We start from the raw sequence: 21,581 nt of genomic DNA on the forward strand, positions 1-21,581 counted from the left end.
TAAGCAGTGGGAATTCTGCCAAGAAATGTCACTTTATTTTAGCACCTATTATGTATCCTGATTAAAAAAAAATCTATTGCCAGGGGGGTACCTGCTTTGCTGGTAAACAAAAAAATCTTCCCAATGTGGACATAAATGGCAAAAAAACAAAAGGTATTTTAGCAGAGCAGGAGCACTGCTTGGTTGAGAGTCTGAATAATATTTTTTTTTTTCTTTCGTAATATGTCCAAACAATGCATTCTGGGGGTTCTGTGAAGGGCCCTTTTTTTTTTACCAGGGCCCCAATTTTCTGGTGAGAAAAGAACTTAAATGGGGACTGACCCGAAGGGTTCAAAGATAGGCAGGTGTTTTTGCAGCGACACTTTCACTTCTAAATACCCTTAGATTTAAATAAATAAAAGGAGTGTACTTTTTTATTTTTTAAATAAAAAAAGGCACCCGCCTCCGCCTACATATACACACACAAATGAAAACCTACATTTGTGCATAGGTTCCGCATAAGTTTGTAAGTGGCGATTGCATCACATGAGATATGGCCACAAACATCAAGTGAGAGCAATAAATATTAGGGCCGTCATTCATGATTAACTCTACACTGATAACCTATAAAGGCTTTTAAAGAGACACTGATGAAAAATGTTAGGTACTGTAGTTTGTTGCCATTTCACAGTTGCACATAATTATTAGACCCCTTTTATACTGTGGTGCGTTTCTGGCGTTTTAGCGCAAAAAATATCGTCTATAAAGCACTTCTCAAGCCATTGCCGTGTGAAAGCCCGAGTGCGCTTGCAGGACAGGGAAAAAAATTCCTGCAAGCAGCATTTTTTTGGGGCAGTGCAGGAGCGGTGTATACACCGCTACTAAAACGTTGAAATAAATGGACAGCGCTGCCGAAGCACCTGAAAAGCGTTTCGGCAGTGCCGCAACACAGACGCTTTTCAAGGGGTTTTAAAGGCTTGTGTTTTTTCACCTTAATGCATCCTATGCATTAAGGTGAAAAAACACCTGGCAGTCACCGCCCCCTCCGTTTCACTTACCCGGGCCCCTTCATCTCGGCGCGTCCCTGCTGTCCTCCCCATGAAGTTCCAGCTTTGATTGAATAGATTGATAGCAGTGCAGCCATTGCCTCCCGATGCTGGCAATCAAATCCAATGACGTGGGGGGGCGGGGCCGAGTCATACACTCGGCATCTATGGATGCCGAACAAATGACTTGGGAGAGCGCCTGCAAGGTAACTCCCTCCGGAGAGCGCTTCTCCTAGTCGGTTATCTAATGTGGGGACACTAAAGCCGCCAGGGGACCCCAGAAGAGGATGTTCGGGGTCACTCTGTGCAAAAACGAGCTGCACAGTGGAGGAAGGTATGACATGTTTTTTTTTTCTTTAAATCAAAGCTTTAGTATCACTTTAACCCTTTCTTCGGTCGCTAGTGGGGGTTAAAAGCACCCTTTTAGTGGCTGAATAGCGCTGCTATAACAGCGGTAAAGTACCCTAATGTGAAAGGGGGTCTTAGTCTTGACGTATTTGGTAGCCATTTACTTAACATATTTATATATATATATATATATATATATATATATATATATATATATATATATATATATATATATATATATATATATATATATATATATATATATATATATATATATATATATATATATATATATATATATATATATATATATATATATATATATATATTTTGCCAAAAATGCCTGTTGCATTTGTGTGCACTAAAATTCAATTTGGTGTATTTTTCCTGAGAACTAGCATTTAAAAAAATAGCTGGCACATATCGTGTGACATATAAAAAAATTCCAACAGCCATCATTTTATTCCCCAGAGAGAATATATAATGTTTGGGGGTTATTATAAGTAATTTTCTAGCAAGAAATGCTGATTTTAAATGTGGAAAATGTAAAAGATTGTCCCAGACACCAAGTGGTTAAAGGGTAGTGCCTACAACTTGGGAGCACTGGGGCCTGTCTTTGGGAAACCGATCTGAGGCGGCTACATAGGAAGAATGCAAGGTTAATAAAAAGTTGAGTGCAGCCTTATTGGGATTCATGTAAACAAAAGAGTAACTTCTTTCCTTTTCTGCATCCAAAGGAAGAAGAAGGTGATGATGCCGATGTCTCATCTGCAGCACCTTCAATGGTTAGCCACAAGTTGCCTTCAAGCCAGCCCATGCATCATTTCGGTTCACGCTATGCCGACATGGGTGGCGTCGGGATGCCAATCAGAGACGCCCATGAAGAAAACCCAGAGTCCATCCTCGATGAACACGTGCAGCGCGTCATGAAAACCCCAGGCTGCCAGTCTCCGGGACCCGGGCGCCATTCCCCGAAACCACGCTCTCCGGATGGCCACTTGGGCAAAGGCCTTCCTGTATCTATGGGAACAATGCAGCCTGGTCACGGAAAGCATTCGGGCAAGAGTGGCTCAAAACTTGAGGCATCTAACCTTTACCACCACAAACATGTTTATCACCATGTTCACCACCATGGCGGTGTGAAACCTAAAGAACAAATTGAGGCTGAGGCCACACAAAGAGTGCAGACCAACTTCCCATGGAATGCAGAACCACATAACTATGCAACCAAGTCTCGAAATTATGCAGATAGCATGGGAATGGCCCCTAATCCTATGGATTCCCTGGGCCACAGGTATGCAAGATTTTGTTTTTCACTCATTAGTTCTGATATACATTCTGTATTGCACTTTTTTTGGTAGTAAGGTTTGTTTTTTTGCGTTCTTGGACATTTAGCAACTGCTTTCACATGGCATCTGATTGGCTATAAAATATAGTATTTACTTTTAGCGCAAGTGGCTTTTCAAAGCTACTTTTATCCATGCATCCTAAACTTGTGTCCAGCACGTAAGATATTAATTGACATCACTTTTTATCGCTTAAAGTGTAAATGTAGGCTTGGCTTTGGACGTTCAGATATTATTAAGCAGCAAATGACCTCCTGAAGCTGCAGCCACTGTGGAGCAATTTATCTTGAAAATTCACAAGATCAGCACTGAAATCAGTTCATCATGGGGAGTCAATCCATTGACGGTGAGGCAGAGCCCGGCATGATAGGTGAAAATTGGCCTTTACACCTCTTTTGTGTTTTTTCACTATGGCCTCCCGGACCAACCCAAGAGCTACATTGTAGTAGCAGAGTTTAAAGAAGGTCCCAGAGGCTCAGTACCCCAAACAGTGCAGGAATGTGGAGAGCTCCTCTCCTCCCCCTGGCCAGGTTGCATGCACAGAGTACGACCTGGTGATATCACAAGTGGGACAGAGCACCGTAGTAGTGGCCATCTTGGATTTCATGTACTGCGGCAGTGTGGGCTCTCTCTGTAGGACTACAGCTTGCAGGAGAATGTCTATAAGAAGAAGCAAAATAAGTGTCTTCTCTGTAGGGCTACGGGTTGCAATAGTGCCATTCTTTTTATACACGTTGTCCAGGGTCGCAGATGCAGCCTGCCTAAACCTGACATGAAAGCTGCATGTGAGCATTTTCTGACGGGGTTAATATTAGTCTGACTTCATGGTTGAAGTTTTTTTTTCTTCTTCCCATTACAGCGGAAAAGCAAGTGTGCTTGCCAAAAGGAACGCTAAGAAAGTGGATTCCGGGAAGCTCGAAAGTGCCAGCTATGAAATGCCAGTTGTGCCAGAGGACGCAGAGAGAAACCAGAAAATCATGCAGTGGATAATGGAAGGAGAGAAGGAGATAACCAGACATAAAAAATCCGTCCATAGGTGAGAGAATGCCTCTATTATCCTATGTTGATTATAAACCAGGGTGAGGGGAATCTCAGGAACCAGGTATGTATGTTGGGCAGCAATTGGAGGGTTGTCCTTAAAGTGGAGCTCCATACACACAGCTAATTACACAACTGAAATGCCTATGTTTGCTGTTTTAAGCGTCATAGAATAGGAGTTACAGTGGAACCTCGTATTACGAGCATTCCATTCGTTCCAGGAGAATGCTTGTAATCCAAAGTACTCGCATATCAAAGCGAGTTTCCCCATTGAAGTCAATGGAAACGAAAAAAATTTGTTCTGTATTGACAATACTGCATGCAGCCAGAAGGTTGGTTGAGGTGGGGGGGCGGCGGTGAGCCTCGGAAACAGCTGGAAAGGCCCAAGGAGAGCTCGACTGACCTCGGAAAGGCTCCGGAACGGAGTATTTCCGTGTCTTTCCGAACGGCTTTGGCGCCCCCCCCCACCTCAGGCAAAACACGGTACTGCACACTGCTTTGGCCTGAATCCTGCTTGTTTTGCGAGACAACACTAACTGAGTTAGGATTTTTAAAAATACAGTGCTTGTATTGCGAAACGCTCGTTAACCGCGTTACTCGCAATCCGTGGTTCCACTGTATATATTTTCTAAAAGGATAAATATACTTTTCCCCTTTTTCTATAGTAATATTTTTTTGGCCTGTCTGAAAAATGTACACGTCACTATCCACTTTCTATTACTATTAGGGCAATGAATCCTCCTAAACAGGCCCATGGGAACCCTCTCTCACACCCACATGCCTGTACCACATCTACTATCTAGCCTTGCAATCAGTGTCATTGTTTTGGGCGTGTTAGCCTGATCTGTGCCAGCAATATCAACAAATAGCTTGGTTGACAAAAAAAGAAGATAATGGCTCTGGAGGAAAAATCTGCAGCATATTAGCCATGTGACAATGTATTCCTAGTTCAGATCCCGGCAGCATACCACACCCAGCAGCTTAGCTCCTTGCTATTTATGTATCCCATGTTCCCCAGATTCATTGCTGCTGTACAGGAGAGCAAAAAATAAAGGGTGAGAGGAACTGCTAGGAGCATTAACATGCATAACTCTCTGAACGGATTGTTTGAGAATGAACGGGGTGATATTCTGTGAAGTGTAGAGGGGTGTAAGTGTTTTCTTTTGAGATTAAGGTCAATCTCCCCATTGCAGGCTGTTGGAACTGAGGCTAGACAGGCTGAAGCTATCTAATGTTGGTAAAAATTCTCTACAGAGAAGTCTGTAGAAACAAAAATGTTCAGTAATGTAATCGCATAGTTAATTAGAAATGCTCTGAGTGGGTAGGATATGTACATTTTATTTTAAATGGGGCAGAGATATTAGTGGAACATGTTCATAACATACGTGTGGTTTGCTGTAAATGTCCCAGCTGACCCCCTGTGTTCACACCCGCAGTTCGTCAGGTGCCAAGAAGCAGCCTGCCCATGATGTGCCTAGACCACTTTCCATTGAGCGGCCGGGTGCCGTCCACCCATGGGTCACTGCCCAACTACGCAACGTGGTTCAGCCCTCTCATCCTTTCGTGCAAGATCCCACCATGCCGCCCAACCCTGCCCCCAATCCGCTGACACAGCTGGAAGAAGCACGCAGGAGGCTGGAAGAGGAGGAGAGAAAAGCTGGAAAAATGCAAGTGAAGCAAAGGTATGATACAATATACGCAAAAACACAGGAGGGTTGCGCTAAGTGTTAAATACATATACAACTCTGACTCAACAGTGATAGCTGCACTCACCATCTAGCCAGCCCCACAAGTATAATTACCAATAAAGATTGTGTTGCTCTATCTAATAAAATGCTAGTGCTTAATTTGATACCCCAAAGGTTATGCAAGTACTTATAAGGCTAAAGCAAAAAAAAATCATCATATAAATGTGCAAAATAAACAATATAAAAGTCCAAGGGGAAAAACTCCTCATGGGAGAAAAAGTGCTCAATGCAAAAAGTCCATCATGAAATATGTAAGTAAAACTCTTGAGTTCCAGTGATCCAATGTGTAATAGCAGCACTCTTCTTCTCCCAGGTGCACACTCCACTCACAGGCCGCTTACCAGCAGATAAGGAGTAGGTCTGGCTACTTTTGGGTGATAACCCACTGGGATGGATGACGTGATTCAAAACTTAGGAAGGGATTTCCGGGTCTCTCTCCCTTCTCCCTCTTTGTTAAGAAACATTATTTTTGTTTCTCTATTCTCTCACCATACATATCCAGATTTTCCAAGGCCACCTGCATGGTCAGGGGCTCAAAGCCAGCCAAATCTACAGTCAAACTGTCCTCAGCATGAAGGTGTGCCCCCCCCCCCCCCACTTTTTAGATGCTTGGACAGTTTGCATCTCAGCTGCCTGGGTGCTGGAGATGACTTTCATGGGCTAGAAGCTGTAGTTTTGCTACCTCTCTCCTCCTCAGTTTCTCATTTTGAACATTCCTGTGTCACCACATAGATTCGCAGATCACCATTGAGCCCTCTCCGTTTTCCTGAACCAAGATGTCCTTATTCCAGTTCCTATGGCAGAACATTTCAAGGATTTTACTCCAACCTAAATAATATTAATGGCCCAACTCTGCAGTGGAATATTAAAGGGTTAGTTCACCTTTACCAAAAAAACTGCCTATGCAGATGAGGTAAAACTCGGACTAAAGTTAAATAATGCCCTTGCTATAGGTGTAGGCCATTTATGTACTTTTCAATAATTACTTTTATGTAATTTCATACTTTTATTCTTATACCTTGCTGCATCAATACCCCCTGGGGGAACTTAATTTATATACCTCATAAACCCCGATGTGAATACTCCCAGGACGTTGATAAGTGAGGCCTAGTCATAATGATGAGGAGGAGTCCTGGGCACCTTGTCTGTGTCATCAAAGTAGTCTCTCCTTTTCTATGAACAGAGGGGGTAATCCACAAAGATCGTGCCTAACTTAATTTTTTCCATTTAAGTTACACTGCCTTAAAATTTCTAACTAAGTGCCCGATCCACAAAGCACTTGCCTAGAAATTTTGGGCTGTTCAACTTAAATTCCGCCGGCGCAAGGCGTTCCTATTCAAATGGGGGCGATTCCTATTTAAATTAGGTGCGCTCCCGCGCTGGCTGTAAGTCCCTTACACATGCCGGATCTTCTGCTGCAGCGCCGTGACCGTGGAGAGTTTTTCTTTGTCCCCCCACCCCAAAAAGCCATCACTATCAGATCAGGTTTCTTCCCTTTTCTTGTTTCCAAAACCATTGGCCTCTCACTCCTTTATTAAGACCTTTGTACAGAGAGTCCCCCATGTGGCTCCTCCCATCGGTTCCCCTGCGGCTCCATGGGATCTGAATCTGGTTCTCTCCGAGCTTCCACAATTTGAACCCATTAGTAACATTCTGGTCTCCACTCATCATCAAAGTGGTATTCCTTGTAGCATCTGCTGCAATGTCTGAAATGGTGATTTGATCCTGCAATGAACCTTTTCTGCTTTTGCACGGGGACAAAGTGGTATTGGTGCCCAGGACCTTCTGCCTGCTGTTTATATCAACTAGGACTTTTGTTCTTCCACCATTCTCTCTGACTTGGGTTCACCAAAAGGAAATTTCCCTTTGTCTAGATGTAGTCCAGGCTGTGAGTTTCTATCTCTCAGTTGCTCCCACTGCTTCTTTCAGAAAGTCTCATTCCCTTTGTAGTCCTGAATGGTCTCTGTAAGGGTGCACCCATTTCTCTCATTACACTATCACAATTTTCAAGTTGCAATCTACTAGATCTTTTCAGCAACGTGCAACTGTTTCTCAAATTTTGAAGGCTGCCGTCTGGTCTTCTGCTCAGGCTTTTCCAAAGTTCTAGCAGGTGGATGTTGCGCCATCATCTGATACCAGCGTTGGGCGTAAGGTCATTCAGGTGGCTCTATGAGCCGTCCTCCCTTTTCTGTTTTTCTGGACCTGTTAGTGTTTATTTGCAGTATGCCCATACCTCCGGTTTACTACTTTTGGATGTCCTGAAGGTAAAAGTTGTCTTGTGGCCCTCAATGGATGAGAAAGAATGGATTTTTGTACTCGCCATAAAATCCTTTTTTTCCCCTCTTGAGTCCCTTCCGTGTGATCATGCTGGTAATTGGGGGGGGTTTATCCTGGTCTGGCCTACCTTAGTTTTGCATTTGCCAATGTCCAATCCTCCATCAGTTGGCAATATAACCTGAAGGTGTAACATTTCCTGTGTTCCTTAATGGACTCCAAGAAAAGGATTATTATGGTGAGTTTAAAAATCCTATTTTTCCTATAGTCGGAAATGTCATTCTGTACTGAAGCCTGTGCTGCATATAGATGGCAGTTTGGTTGGCCAATCTGTTGTTGCAGGCAACTCCATCCATTCTAAAGAACTTATTACACTTGGTTGCTAGGTGTGAGATTTATGTTGGTGTAGTAAGCCATAAATCTAGAGTGCATTCTAATCTGTGAGATTGTTCTCTAGGTATGTTCAAGAGGTTATCCAGCGGGGACGCTCTTCTGTCAGGCCACCTTATATTCCATTGATGAATGTGGTGCCAGCTGTCTCCGACATGGACCTCTCAGAACCACAGTATGTCACTCTTCTTTTCTTGTGTCGGTTTGTCTCTAGTAGTAAGCCCTCCCTTGCTCCTTAATAAAACCTTCCCCATGTGTACATCTTTCCTTCATTCACCCTCCTCCCCTTCCCACTAGAAAATGTTCATACACTTTTGACCTTCAAGCACACCTATTGGTTAGTGAGGCCATTGCGTCAAGTTACAGTATTAGTATTGATGCTTACAGTGCTGTTGAGATTTCCATACAAATTGGAGAAACATATAATTATGTGCTTAGTACATCCATTTGGGTGCTGAAAGACACACACCATAGAGTTAAGGAAGTTTAGATGAAAAATGTGCAACTGTCCTGCCTTTGTCCTGGGTTTTTTTTTTTTTTTCTTTTAAAGGAAGGCTTTTCAGCAGGAACCCTACCGCAGTCCTTTTTCAAGTTGTTTAAATAGGGCATGTTTATTTCAACCCTTTTCATGCTTCTGATGCAGGGCTTACATTGGCAGCAGGGCAGGTTTTAAACACTATAGCAGCTAAGACTGTGTTTATACCTGTCAAACTGACTGTCAGCTTTCTGCTGAAAGAAATTCAGGCGGCTGTAAAGCCATCTGATCACTTCCACACACTGCCAAAGGCACCATCATTCCCAGCCACCCTTGCCATGGGTTCTGGGCTTCGTTGACCCTGCTGCTGGCCCAGGGCAGACATGGCTGATGTTGGTGGGTAGAGAAATACACACAAAAAATTAAGCCTCAATGCCCCCACACATGCATAAACACGTGTCAGGTGTGCCTACATACAAATACTACTATTGCTGTAGACATATTGGGTATTGCCAAGCAGCCTGATGTGAGAGAAAAAAAAATCTAGAGCCATCATTTACAGTTAAAGTGGAACTGAAGTTCTGCTGTGGGAAACCGTGAGCAGGAAGTATTTTCTTGCAGAATAGACATGCACGGTCTCTCCTGCAATAAAATGCCCCTACTTGCCTGTTTGCAGTCCAGCAAAGTAAACTGAGCTGCGCATGCGCAGCTCCGCTTATGGCACTGGGCCGATCTTTAAAGTGGCAGGATGATGGCCGCCTGCGCATGTGCAGGAGTGATGTCATCCTGCACTGGCCAATAAAGAGGCCCGAAGGCCCGGGCTCAGAAGGTACTGACACAGAACTCTTAGACGGATGAGGACTGAGCCTTTAGTTCTGCTTTAACTCGAAACTAACAAGCTGTAAAGGTTTTTAAAGCATCGCCTATGAACAATTTTGGGTACTGAAATTTGTTGTCATTTTACCCTGTTAGTCTCATCACTGCTTTGATAGTCTAATCTTTTTGGATTACAAAAAAAATGTAATATATTGTGTTTTTGTGCACTAAAATTACTTCTTGTATTGTTTACCATAAATATGGGATGGATATTCCAACTACCATCATTTTATTCTCCAGATTTTCTACTTTCAGAAAACATATAATCTTTGGGGAGTTTTAGCCTAAAATGTGCAATCCTAATGTGGGCAAAAACGGCTCTGGCAGCGAAAGGGTTCAAAACTTTCTACATCACCCATATATTTATCTAATCTCAACCTGAGTTTAAATGCCAGTTGTCAGCCAAGTTCAATACCTGAGGCTGTGGCAGAGATACTTCTGAATTGTTGAACGATGGTTGAGCCTGTTGTTCAAACCTATCCTTGCGTTTTACAAAAGACAAATGTTTTTTTTCTTGTCTTGTAGTCTGATTTTCGTATATTTGCTGTAAAATATGTGGTGGTTCTCGAACTATGTTCTAAAGGAGTACTGAGTATTTTTCAGGAGGAATTCAAAAGTCCAAACTCAAAATGAAGATCCCTTTCTCACGAGTGTTCCATTTGGGTTTGCTTGTCTGTTAGATGCGATCAGATTCACCTTCCTACCTCTGATCCTAAGTGGCAGATGAGGTTTAATGTAGATAAATGTAAAGTTATGCACTTGGGGGCTAAGAATATGCATGCATCATACATACTAGGGGGAGTACAACTGGGGGGGTCTGTAGTGGAGAAGGATCTGGGGGTTTTGGTAGATCATAAGCTCTATAATGGCATGCAATGCCAAGCTGCGGTTTCCAAAGCGAGCAAAGTCCTTTCTTGTATTAAGAGAGGTATGGACTCCAGAGACAGAGATATAATTTTGCCCCTGTACAAATCATTAGTAAGACCTCATCTGGAATATGCAGTTCAGTTTTGGGCACCAGTTCTCAAAAAGGATATAGGAGAACTGGAGAAAGTGCAGAGAAGAGCAACCAAACTGATAAGAGGCATGGAGGAGCTCAGCTATGAGGAAAGATTAGAGGAACTAAATTTATTCACTCTTGAGAAGAGGAGAATAAGGGGGGATATGATCAACATGTACAAATATATAAGAGGTCCATACAGTGAACTTGGTGTTGAGTTATTCACTTTACGGTCATCACTGAGGACAAGGGGGCACTCTTTACGTCTAGAGGAAAAGAGATTTCACCTCCAAATACGGAAAGGTTTTTTCACAGTAAGAGCTGTGAAAATGTGGAACAGACTCCCTCCAGAGGTGGTTCTGGCCAGCTCAGTAGATTGCTTTAAGAAAGGTCTGGATTCTTTCCTAAATGTACAGAATATAACTGAGTACTAAGATTTGTAGGTATAGTTGATCCAGGGTAAATCCGATTGCCTCTCGGGGGATCAGGAAGGAATTTTTTCCCCTGCTGTAGCAAATTGGATCATGCTCCGCTGGGGTTTTTTGCCTTCCTCTGGATCAACTGTGGGTATGGAGTTGGGTGTATAGGATTTTACTGTGTTTTTTTATTTTGTTTTTTTGTGGTTGAACTGGATGGACTTGTGTCTTTTTTCAACCTGACTAACTATGTAACTATGTAACTATGTAACTATGATCCGTTCTGGCAAAGACAAATAGAAGGGGATCCATTCCCCTCCATCTACCTGGATCAGATTGGAGGGCAGTCAGGTGTAAGTGGAAAAGCTGGTCTCTTTACTTCCGACTGAGAGCAGAGCAGACAGTGTGTCTGTTCTGTATAATCGGACAGATTCCTTGCTGAGAAAAACCGATCTGGCCCATGTGAAAGGGGCCTTAATCTTTCAGGGTGTGTTGTAGACAAAATTAACATTTCTAGATAGGATGCAGGGGCCCTTTTCAGGGCACTGGGTGGCTGCGTTTCATCAAAAGAGACTTTTTAATATTCCTTTACAGCTTCCTGTGCAGCTTTTTGAATGTTTTTTTTTGTACTGCACTTTAGTGACCTGTTGGTAGCAAAGAAAAACTGGAGAGTGGATACGCAATTCAAAGCTCAGCCCCTTTCGATCTTTTGTTTTTTTGTGGTGTGCGTGGTCTTTCTCCAGAGGGAGTTTCTGGATGATGCACAGAGCTGCACTAATGTGATGACATCAGTCTTGAGCTCTTTAGCAATACACTGTGGCCCGGATTCATAAAGCACTTACGCCGACGTATCTACTGATGCGCCGCGTAAGTGCACGGATGCGCCGTCGTATCTATGCGCCTAAGTTTCCTACGCCGTCGGAGCCTGAGCCCATATTTACGCTGGCCGCGAGGGGCGCTTCCTTTGATTTACGCGTCGAATATGCAAATGACCGAGAGACGCTGATTCACGAACGTACTTGCGCCCGTCGCTGTAATCTACGCCGTTTATGTAAGGCGTACGTCCGGCGTAAAGTTATTCCACCTATAGGAGGCGCAGGCCATGCAAAGGTATGGACGACGGAACAGCCGTCGAATTTTACGTCGGACTACGTGAATAGGGCTGGGCGTAGCTTACTTATATGAGATGCGCTACGCCGGCAGAAAGATGCACGGCTCTACGTGAATCCAGCCCTATGAGTGTAAGTTGTACTCGAGGTACAAAGCCATGATGCCCTGAGCTCAGTCTTTCCTCAGTCTTCTGGATTAAGTGATAGGCTTAATTCAACATAGAAGACTATGAAGACTGATCTTGTGGTGGAAAAAGCAACTACCAGAGACTGCTCCAGATTTAATTTTAGCATAACATTAGTCAGAGCTGCTTTTTAACCACTTGCTTACCGGGCACATATACCCCCCTCCTGCCCAGGTGAAATTTCAGCTTCCGGCACTGCGTCGCTTTAACTGACAATTGCGCGGTCGTGCGACGTGGCTCCCAAACAAAATTGACGTCCTTTTTTTCCCCACAAATAGAGCTTTCTTTTGGTGGTATTTGATCACCTCTGCGGTTTTTATTTTTTGCGCTATAAACAAAAAAAAGCAACAATTTTGAAAAAAAAATCAATATTTTTTACTTGTTGCTATAATAAATAGCCTAATTTTTTTTCCAAAATTTTTTTTTTCTCAGTTTAGGTCGATACGTATTCTTCTACATATTTTTGGTAAAAAAAAAAAAAATCGCAATAAGCGCTTACAAAATATGGGACAGAATTATTATTATTTTTTTTTTATTTTTTTTTACTAGTAATGGCGGCGATCTGCGATTTTTTTATTTTTTTATTGGGACTGCGACATTATGGCGGACACATCGGACACTTTTGACACATTTTTGGCGCCATTCACATTTATACAGCGATCAGTGCGATAAATATGCGCTAATTACTGTATAAATGTGACTGGCATTCAAGGGGTTAACACTAGGGGGTGAGGAAGGGGTTAAATGTGTGCCTGTATTGTGTTCTCACTGTGTGTGGAGGGAGGGTGACTGGGGGAGGTGACCGATCTATGTCCCTATGTACAAGGGACACAGATCGGTCTCCTCTCTCCCCTGACAGGACGTGGAGCTCTGTGTTTACACACAGAGCTCCACGTCCCTGCTGTCACCGCCGATCGCGGGTACCTGGCGGACATCGCGACCGCCAGGCACGCGCATCGGCATCTCGGGGACGCGCCGGGCACGTGCCGCCGCCGGCGCGCTCGCGCGCCCCCCAGTGGCCGGAGGAATCCAGGACGTCAATTGACGTCCTGTTGGATATTCAGAGCCACCGTGAGGCCGTCATTTGACGATGGCCCGGGGCTCAAGTGGTTAAAACTGGCTGGTGGGTATTTTAAAAATGAAAAACACACAAAAAAAAAAGACGATGAGCTTTAAAGGAAATGTGTCAATCAAAAGTAGGGGGGGGGGGGGGGGGGTCATTGTTCTTTTTCTTATTGTGTATGTAAATATTAATATCAACATTCCATTAAATGCGTTCCTCTGCCCATACTAACTGCAGTTTTTTCTCTTTTGATTGATGCAAGTCTTAGAAGCAAATACCTCAGTGATTGCTTCCAGTTCTCTTGTCTTTCTGGGGCCATGTGGACATAATCAGTTTGCATTTCTCAGCTTATACTTGGAGATACAGCGTACTGTTTTCCCCCTGGTGGTGGTCTGCCCACCCTCAAAGCGGAGTTCCACCCAAAAGTAGAAGTTTCACTTTAAGGACTCACCCCCAGGTTTTGACAGGCATGCTTTTGATTTAGTGACTTTACATGTGCTTTAAATGGTATTTACCTGGCTGTCCTATATGCTCTTTGGCCTCAGTATTTTCCGAGTTTCTGACCCAAAACAAGTATTAAGGCAAGGCGTTTGGACTTTGCTCTCTCTTCTGATTAGCGTATTTTTACCTGACAAGGGAGCATGAAAAACCGAATATCAGCAAGACAAGGAAATTTCCATTTTCAGGAGTAGCGACCTTGACATATCTTTAATGAACGGTTATCTTCCAGGATTGACATTCTAGTAATTTTCCTCGCAAGTTATCTCTGAGTTCAATGGCAAGCCCTTCCCTAACAACAGACCTGCTTTCTGTTTGGTGTTTGTCAGTGAGGTTCAGCAGGCACAGAACAGTTAGCCGGACAAGAGAACCCTTTTCACGCAAAGGCAATATTCACAGACATTTTCAGGGACAGCTGAAGGCTAAAGAAGTGCACCATGAAAAAAAGTTCACACTCTTGGTTTTCGTCTATAAGCAGCTTGCTATATGTATGTGTGTTGCGTATTGCATTCTGATTCATGATTTGAATTTTTTTCTTACCAGGTTAAAACCTCAAAAGAAAGGAGGAAGTGGATCCTCCCAGCCCTGCGAAAACATTGTGGTGGCGTACTACTTCTGTGGAGAGCCTATTCCCTACAGGACCATGGTGAAGGGCCGTGTAGTGACCCTGGGACAATTCAAGGAGCTGCTTACGAAGAAAGGAAATTACAGGTAAACTCTTCCTACCAGGGGAAACTGTCTATACCAGCCTTTCTCCACCTTTATACCTCAGAGGAACCCTTGTCATGTTTTTTTCAGTCTCTGGGAACCCTGGCTGATGATGAGTACATTGTTTAACAAATAATGTGGAGGGCTTATTGTATTTGATACGCAGGGCAGTTTATTTTATTTTTAACACATCCTGTTTTTTTTGTTTGTTTTTTCAAAAAATAGTTACAAGAAAAAAATTGTTCTGTACTTGGAACCCTAGACTTCCACAAATCCCTGGTGAAGACAGGCTGGTCTCTACCTTAACCACTTCCAGACCCGCTCATGTACATATACATCGGCATTTTAAAGATGGATATCTCGGTAACGGCAGCAGCTGCTGCCACAACCGAGGTATCCATCTTTAGTGCTAAGGGTCCTGTACACGATAACGGCGGTCTTCGCGGCGGGAGAGGGGCCTCCCGCCGCTCTCCCGCGCCCTCCGCCGCATACCGTTGCCGTCGGTAGCGGCGGAGGCGATCATTCCGGAATGTTCGGCTGTTGACTGGGGATGCGAGTGAGGGAAAAATCTCCTTCGCCCGTCCCCATAGCTCTGCTGGGCTGAAGTGACGTCAAAACGTCAGTCCAGCCCAGCGTCTTATATCTCATATTTAAGAGGACCTGTCATGCTTTTTTTCTATTACAAGGGATGTTTACATTCCTTATAATAGGAATAAAAGTGATCAAAATTTTTTTTTTTCAGTGTAAAAAGTAATAAAATAAATAAAAATAAATAAGAAAACAAAGAATTTTTTTTTTTAAAGCGCCCGTCCCGACGAGCTCGTGCGCAGAAGCGAATGCATACGCGAGTAGCGCCTGCATATGAAAACGGTGTTCAAATCACACAAGTGAGGTATCGCCGCGATCGGTAGAGCGAGATTAATAATTCTGGCCCTAGACCTACTCTGTAACTCAAAAAATGCAACCTATAGAATTTTTTGAACGTCGCCTATCGAAATTTTTAAGGGTAAAAGTTTGACGCCATGCCACGAGCGGGCGCAATTTTTAAGCGTGACATGTTGGGTATCATTTTACTCGGCGTAACATTATCTTTCACAATATATAAAAAAATTGGGCCAAATTAATTGCTGTCTTATTTTTTAATTAAAAAAAGTGAATTTTTTCCAAAAAAAAGTGCGCTTGTAAGACTGCTGCGCAAATACGGTGTGACAAAAAGTATTGCAATGACCACTATTTTATTCTCTAGGGTGTTAGAAAAAAATATATATAATGTTTGGGGGTTTTAAGTAATTTTCTAGCAGAAAAACTGTTTTAGTCTTGCAAACACCAAATCTGAAAAACACCTAAGGTCCTTAAGTGGTTAAATATGTATTCCTAGCGTATTTATTTTTTATGCAATCTCCAATTTAAAGTAACCTGTCATAATAGAAACAAAGAATGGCTTTCCTGGTCTTTTTCAAAAGAGTGCCTGGCTTGCTGGTTTTAGTGCTCCTGAGTCACAGAAGCATGCTGCCAAAAAAGCCTGAAATCTCTCTGGTGGCAGACTGTATGTAATGCCATCCTGTACTGATGACAGGATTGCTAAAATGCTTGTGTGTGTCGCTTCCTTGCTAGCTGGATCAGCAAGGTGTCACTCCTGCTGAAAACACTGCAGAATGTAAGTTAGCTTCTGTTTAAAGCCCAATTCCACCTAAGTACCCCTTCCTCGGTCCCCTGGCCCCAAACTTGTGTTTCCTTTTTTTTAACACTCTATACACTTTCTTTTTTTTGGTGGGGGGGGGTGTTTAAATGACATGGCAAAGAACAGTGCCATGTACTAAGTTGGTGGATCCAGAATGCTGTAGAGACCGCTCCATGTACTGAGTGGTCGGGTCCTGAATACTGTAGAGATGACTCCATGTACTGAGTGGTCGGGTCCCGAATGCTGTAGAGACTGCTCCATGTACTGAGTGGTTGGGTTCTAAATGCTGTAGAGACTGCTCCATGTACTGAGTGGTGGGGCCCCGAAAGTTGTAGAGACTGCTCCATGTACTGAGTGGTCGGGTCCTGAATACTGTAGAGATGACTCCATGTACTGAGTGGTCGGGTCCCGAATGCTGTAGAGACTGCTCCATGTACTGAGTGGTTGGGTTCTAAATGCTGTAGAGACTGCTCCATGTACTGAGTGGTGGGGCCCCGAAAGTTGTAGAGACCGCTCCATGTACTGAGTGGTCGGGTCCTGAATACTGTAGAGATGACTCCATGTACTGAGTGGTCGGGTCCCGAATGCTGTAGAGACTGCTCCATGTACTGAGTGGTTGGGTTCTAAATGCTGTAGAGACAGCTTCATATACTGAGTGGTGGGGCCCCGAAAGTTGTAGAGACTGCTCCATGTACTGAGTGGTCGGGTCTTGAATGCTGTAGAGATGGCTCCATGTACTGAGTGGTTGGGTTCTAAATGCTGTAGAGACTGCTCCATGTAATGAGTGGTCGGGTCCCGAATGCTGTAGAGATGGCTCCGTGTACTGAGTGAGCAGGTCCAGAATGCTGCAGAGAGAGTGCCATGTGTTGAATGAGCAGGGCCAGAATACTGCAGAGACCGTACCATGTACTGAGTTTACGCTAATGTGTTCTCCTGTGAGTCCAGGGTGGCTTAATAATGCACCCAAGCCCCTATTCCAAAATGGCCTGCATTGTTGTGCTTCAGACAATAAATACAGTTTGAGTAACGGGCTTCTTTTTCTATTTTGTAGGTATTACTTTAAGAAAGTAAGTGACGAATTTGATTGTGGAGTGGTTTTTGAAGAGGTGCGAGACGAGGACACTGTTCTGCCCATCTACGAAGAGAAAATTATTGGCAAGGTGGAAAAGATCGACTAGGCCATTCAACAACGCAAATGTGCTGTGTGCAAGCAGAATCGAAGATGTTTAACAAAATGCTGGAAGATAGAAAATGTCACAACAGCCCCTCGCTGTCATAAATGGCGGTACCTGTTTGCGGAAGGTTAATTCCCGCACTGGCGATCTTGAATCCGTTCAAGAGAACCTGTTGAAGCAGTCTGCGCTGTCCTCTTAGGGACTGCAGTCCATGTAATGTAGCAGTGTACAGTTAAAGCTAGAGGTTGTTATAGAACCTTGTTTATGAGAGCTGCATATTTTTGATACATTGAAATTAAAAAAAGAAAAAAAAAAAAACGGGAATTAAATTTTCCGAAGTCACAGTGCTCTTATGTAAATTTTAAACGCTATGGTGCTGCGGTCACCGAAAAAAAAAAAACTTCAGCCATCACAAAAGGTTGATCTGCCGAAGGCAAACCAGTCTCTCCCCCCACCCCCTATTGTTTGCTGGTGCTTTTTTTTTTTTTTTCAGAGTCATTTCCAATGTTCACTATTCCCACTTGAGTTTTTTCTGTACGGTTCCAAAACACTAAGATTTGCTTTTTAAGTGTTGTGCACGCTCGGCCTGGCAGGAGGCTGCATTGGTACTTTTCTGTATGAGTGCCTGGTTTATTTTAAAGAACGTTTTCTTACTGATTGCTATGTGGATCTTTTTTGAAAGAAATATATAATTGTGGAAAAACCTTGTTTTCTAGATTTATTTTTTAAAAAGTTATCTCTACACACAGTATTGGTGCAGTTTGTGAGCAAAAAAAAAAATGGTGGCCAACATGGTTTTCTACATGTCAACTCAATGTAGAATGGATGTTTTAGTGGGTCTCCGGAGGTTGGGGTTGGGTTTTTTTTGTTTTTTTTTTTACCTGTATGTCTTTTCACAAGATTGATAAAAATGTTGGTGGATTTCCCCATTACTTTTTTTATGAAATATAAAAAATTAAGTGTGACCATAATTGGTTGCATAAGGGCAACATTGGGAGATATTCCCAGTTATAATTTGAGGAACGGTTTAAGAATCCACCAGTGACATAAATATTTAGGTAATGTTTATCTATGGGCAAAAAAAAAAAAAAAGACCTATATGATGCAGTCTGTTAGTAGAGAGAGTTGGAAGTAGAGGCAGTCTGTTAGTAGCGTTAACAGCAATTTTTGTTTTCCTGAGACTGCCCTGTGAAAAATGTTGTTACTTGTTATCAGGGTTGCCAATTAAAAATCATGGGACCCCAACAAGTTAGGTGGCCATGCAACATTCCCATTGGATCCAGTGATGGCTGTGGGGGAGGAGCTTGCGTGAGTCCTACCCACCTTTTGCTGTGTACGGTGTGCCTCTACTACCTTACATGGGACTTATTCACCATCCTGGTTGAATCTGGGCCACCCTGCTCATCTGATGGGCCTGGTACAGGGAGTACTGCTTGTACCACTCTATCAGCAGGTCCTGCTTGCTGTTTCCACCAATAGATATGATGATCTTTCTCTGTTTCTTCAAAAGGCCAAGCTTTCCAGCTAAAGCAGGGGTCCATAACCTGTAAAACGCTAACAGTAGATGGCGGACAGGTGACTGGGAATCAGAGTGCAATGCAGAGCAACTACTTGTAAAGTTGAAGCTGTAGTAGGGACCAAGAGCTGCGTAAGCCGATGCCTCCTCTGTAGTGCTGGCTCCTGTCCCATGCGGAGTGATTCCAACTGCAATCCACCTCTTATCCCGGCTAACAGTCTCCAGAGTGGTGCCAGCAGCAGGGAAGAAGAGATCTTCAGGTCAGTGTGTAGCAATACACTGGGCATAAAAGTACATGGCTGCTTTCACACTGAACTGCGATTCAACCGCAGGATTTTACCCCCCCTCCCAACTTTACGTGTGAACGAGCCTTAAGGGTCCCACTGCCAGATGCAACAGGCCCTACTGCTCCTCTGAAAAGCGTTCCGAGTGTATTTGACAGGTGGTGAGGTGGCGATATGTTACCGCCTCACCACCTGATTTAGACCCATGATTGCCGTGCAACACTCCTTGGTGATCTTTGACTTCTCCCATTTTTTTTTTTTTTTTTAAGGTAGATCTCCATCTCTTTAATGTTACCTACTCCTGATCTAAAATAACTAGAATAGGTGTTGGGACGAACCATCAGAACATTGCTGGGGGTTCGCTTTTATTTTTATGGTTTAAAAAAAGAGAAAAAAAATACTATAACTGTTTAACAGTTAAAATCTGTAGTTTCTAAAGCCTATCTATGCTACTTTGTTCATCTAAAGGTTGATGACAATTTTCTTTTTGATCAGCCAGTAGGCTGACCAAGGGAGGTGGATGGAGAGATCCTGCCTGCTGTGCCATCGTATTCTGACAGAGGGACTACTTCATTGTCAGAATACACTGATCAGCAGCTGCCGATCGAGAATTTTTCCAACATTCCATGTATGCCATACGTTGATTGAAATTTTACTGAAACAGCCTAATTACGATAAACTATATAACATTTGGGGTTTAACACCACAGTAAGATTAAATCTTTGTACACACAAGCTAAAAACTGGTCAGTTCGGCAGGGACCGGCCGACTTTCAGGCCATGTGTACAGCTGTCTGTTCTAGAGATGGTGGTCTCCCAACCGGTTTCTGTTGAACGGGCATGCTGGAAAACCAGTGGTTGCCAGCGCTGATCAGTGGGGCAGTACAAAAAGTACAGCAGGGGAAATTGCCACACTTACATTGCTTGTGTTAATATGGCGATCTCTCCAGTGTTTTTTTTTTTGCCTTCAGCCTGTTGGGTTGAACGAAAGAAAAACCTCTAGTGTGTACCCAGCTTAACCTGTCCACAAGGTGACAACCCCACTGCATGATTTTATTGCAAGACTAACTATGTTAAAGAGAGTGTAAAAATAACCAATTTACTGGCAGGTTCAACAGAAGCGGTTACAGGGGAGCTGAGAAAAACAAGAATTGCTTTGTTACTGCTTTTGAAAGCCTGGATGTCGTTTTTTTATTTTGCCAATAGTTCCACTTAGTTTTTTTTTTTTTTTTTGCTCACAAAGTGCAGTAATCTTCAAAATACATCGTCCTTTTTGGTCTCGCCCTCAAACATTTTGAAGTTGAGTTAATCACTTTGCAGCTAAACCCATGTATGAATCAAACCTTTCATAGAAGTATTGTTCATACAGACCTCCATTACTCTGACTTCTGAGTCATTTGGCATTTCAAAGTTTGGTGAAAAATGTAATTGTTTCTTTATCGTACATCACGGGACACAGAGCGGCATTCATTACTATATGGGTTATATGGAGTACCTTCAGGTGTAGACACTGGCAATCTCAAACAGGAAATGCCCCTCCCTATATAACCCCCTCCCATAGGAGGAGTACCTCAGTTTTTACGCCAGTGTCTTAGGTGTTAGTCATGGTTTAGCTTGCCTCCGCATCCTTGGGATTAGGTGAGCTACCGGTTCTGTCCAAAAAAGCCTCAGCGCTAAAGTGGTCAGTAACCGGACCCCAAACCCTTGGGGTATAGCCCATAATGCTTTTCTTTTTAGAGAGCTGGACCCTGGGCCCAGAACTTAGAAACCTTTGCGTACCTAAAGTTTTCTGTTGCCAGGGTGCTATATGGGCCCAGGACAGTGGATCCTTCATAGGAACCCAGGGCCTGAAGGTCTAGACATCCCCACGGAGATGGGGGAAGATTGGGCCTCTTGCTTGGCAAAGTCCTGCGGCATGGAGCAGGTAAGTGAGGGGAAAACTTGCGGAACTTGGTTCTTAGCAGGTTTTTTTCTGGGGGGTCACAGGGGACATGCCTAAAGTTATGCACTGCATCTGGCAAACTAGTCACATATCATAAAGATAGGATGGCTCTCTATGTATTATTCCCCATAAGATGTGACCTCCCTTGTAGTGTTGGAAAAGCATTGAGTGGGGCCTGTGTTATATAAAAATATATGTGTGTGTCAGAGAGCTTTGCTTACCTGCAGGCCTCCAGGCGATGCTCCATTCAGTCTTCCTCCTCAGAGCCTGCAAGCAGGCAAAACGCTGGCCTCCTCATGGTTCCAGGCTGCAGGCTGCAGTTTGCTGGAACAGAGAGGTCCCTTCCTCCCAAAATCCCCCCCCTCCCCCTGTCGGGAGGGGCATTTCCTGTTTGAGGTTGCTGGGGGGGAAGGGCGGGTCAGTGGCTTAAAGGAAGGGGCGGCCCTTCCTTGTTTGTTCCATCAATACTTTGGAACTGAGGAGAA

At 43.5% G+C, this 21,581-nt stretch overlaps 1 protein-coding gene across 4 annotated transcripts in view; it reads left to right on the plus strand.

The window, feature by feature from the left end:
* The window catches only part of AXIN1 (axin 1), a 133,784-nt gene extending 115,337 nt beyond the window's left edge, over positions 1-18,447 (plus strand). For 3 of the 4 annotated variants that reach the window (XM_040356364.1, XM_040356362.1, XM_040356363.1), the window contains exons 6-11: positions 2,111-2,667; positions 3,579-3,755; positions 5,194-5,439; positions 8,237-8,344; positions 14,335-14,502; positions 17,232-18,447. In XM_040356364.1, coding sequence (XP_040212298.1) covers positions 2,111-2,667; positions 3,579-3,755; positions 5,194-5,439; positions 8,237-8,344; positions 14,335-14,502; positions 17,232-17,358 — 1,383 coding nt within the window. In that variant the 3' untranslated portion in view covers positions 17,359-18,447. The remainder of the gene's footprint in view (positions 1-2,110; positions 2,668-3,578; positions 3,756-5,193; positions 5,440-8,236; positions 8,345-14,334; positions 14,503-17,231) is intronic. The other variant, XM_040356365.1, reaches the window with a different exon arrangement.
* The last annotated feature ends 3,134 nt before the right edge of the window (positions 18,448-21,581 follow it).

Source organism: Rana temporaria, chromosome 6 (assembly GCF_905171775.1).
Source record: "Rana temporaria chromosome 6, aRanTem1.1, whole genome shotgun sequence".
In the NCBI taxonomy this organism is placed as follows: domain Eukaryota; kingdom Metazoa; phylum Chordata; class Amphibia; order Anura; family Ranidae; genus Rana; species Rana temporaria.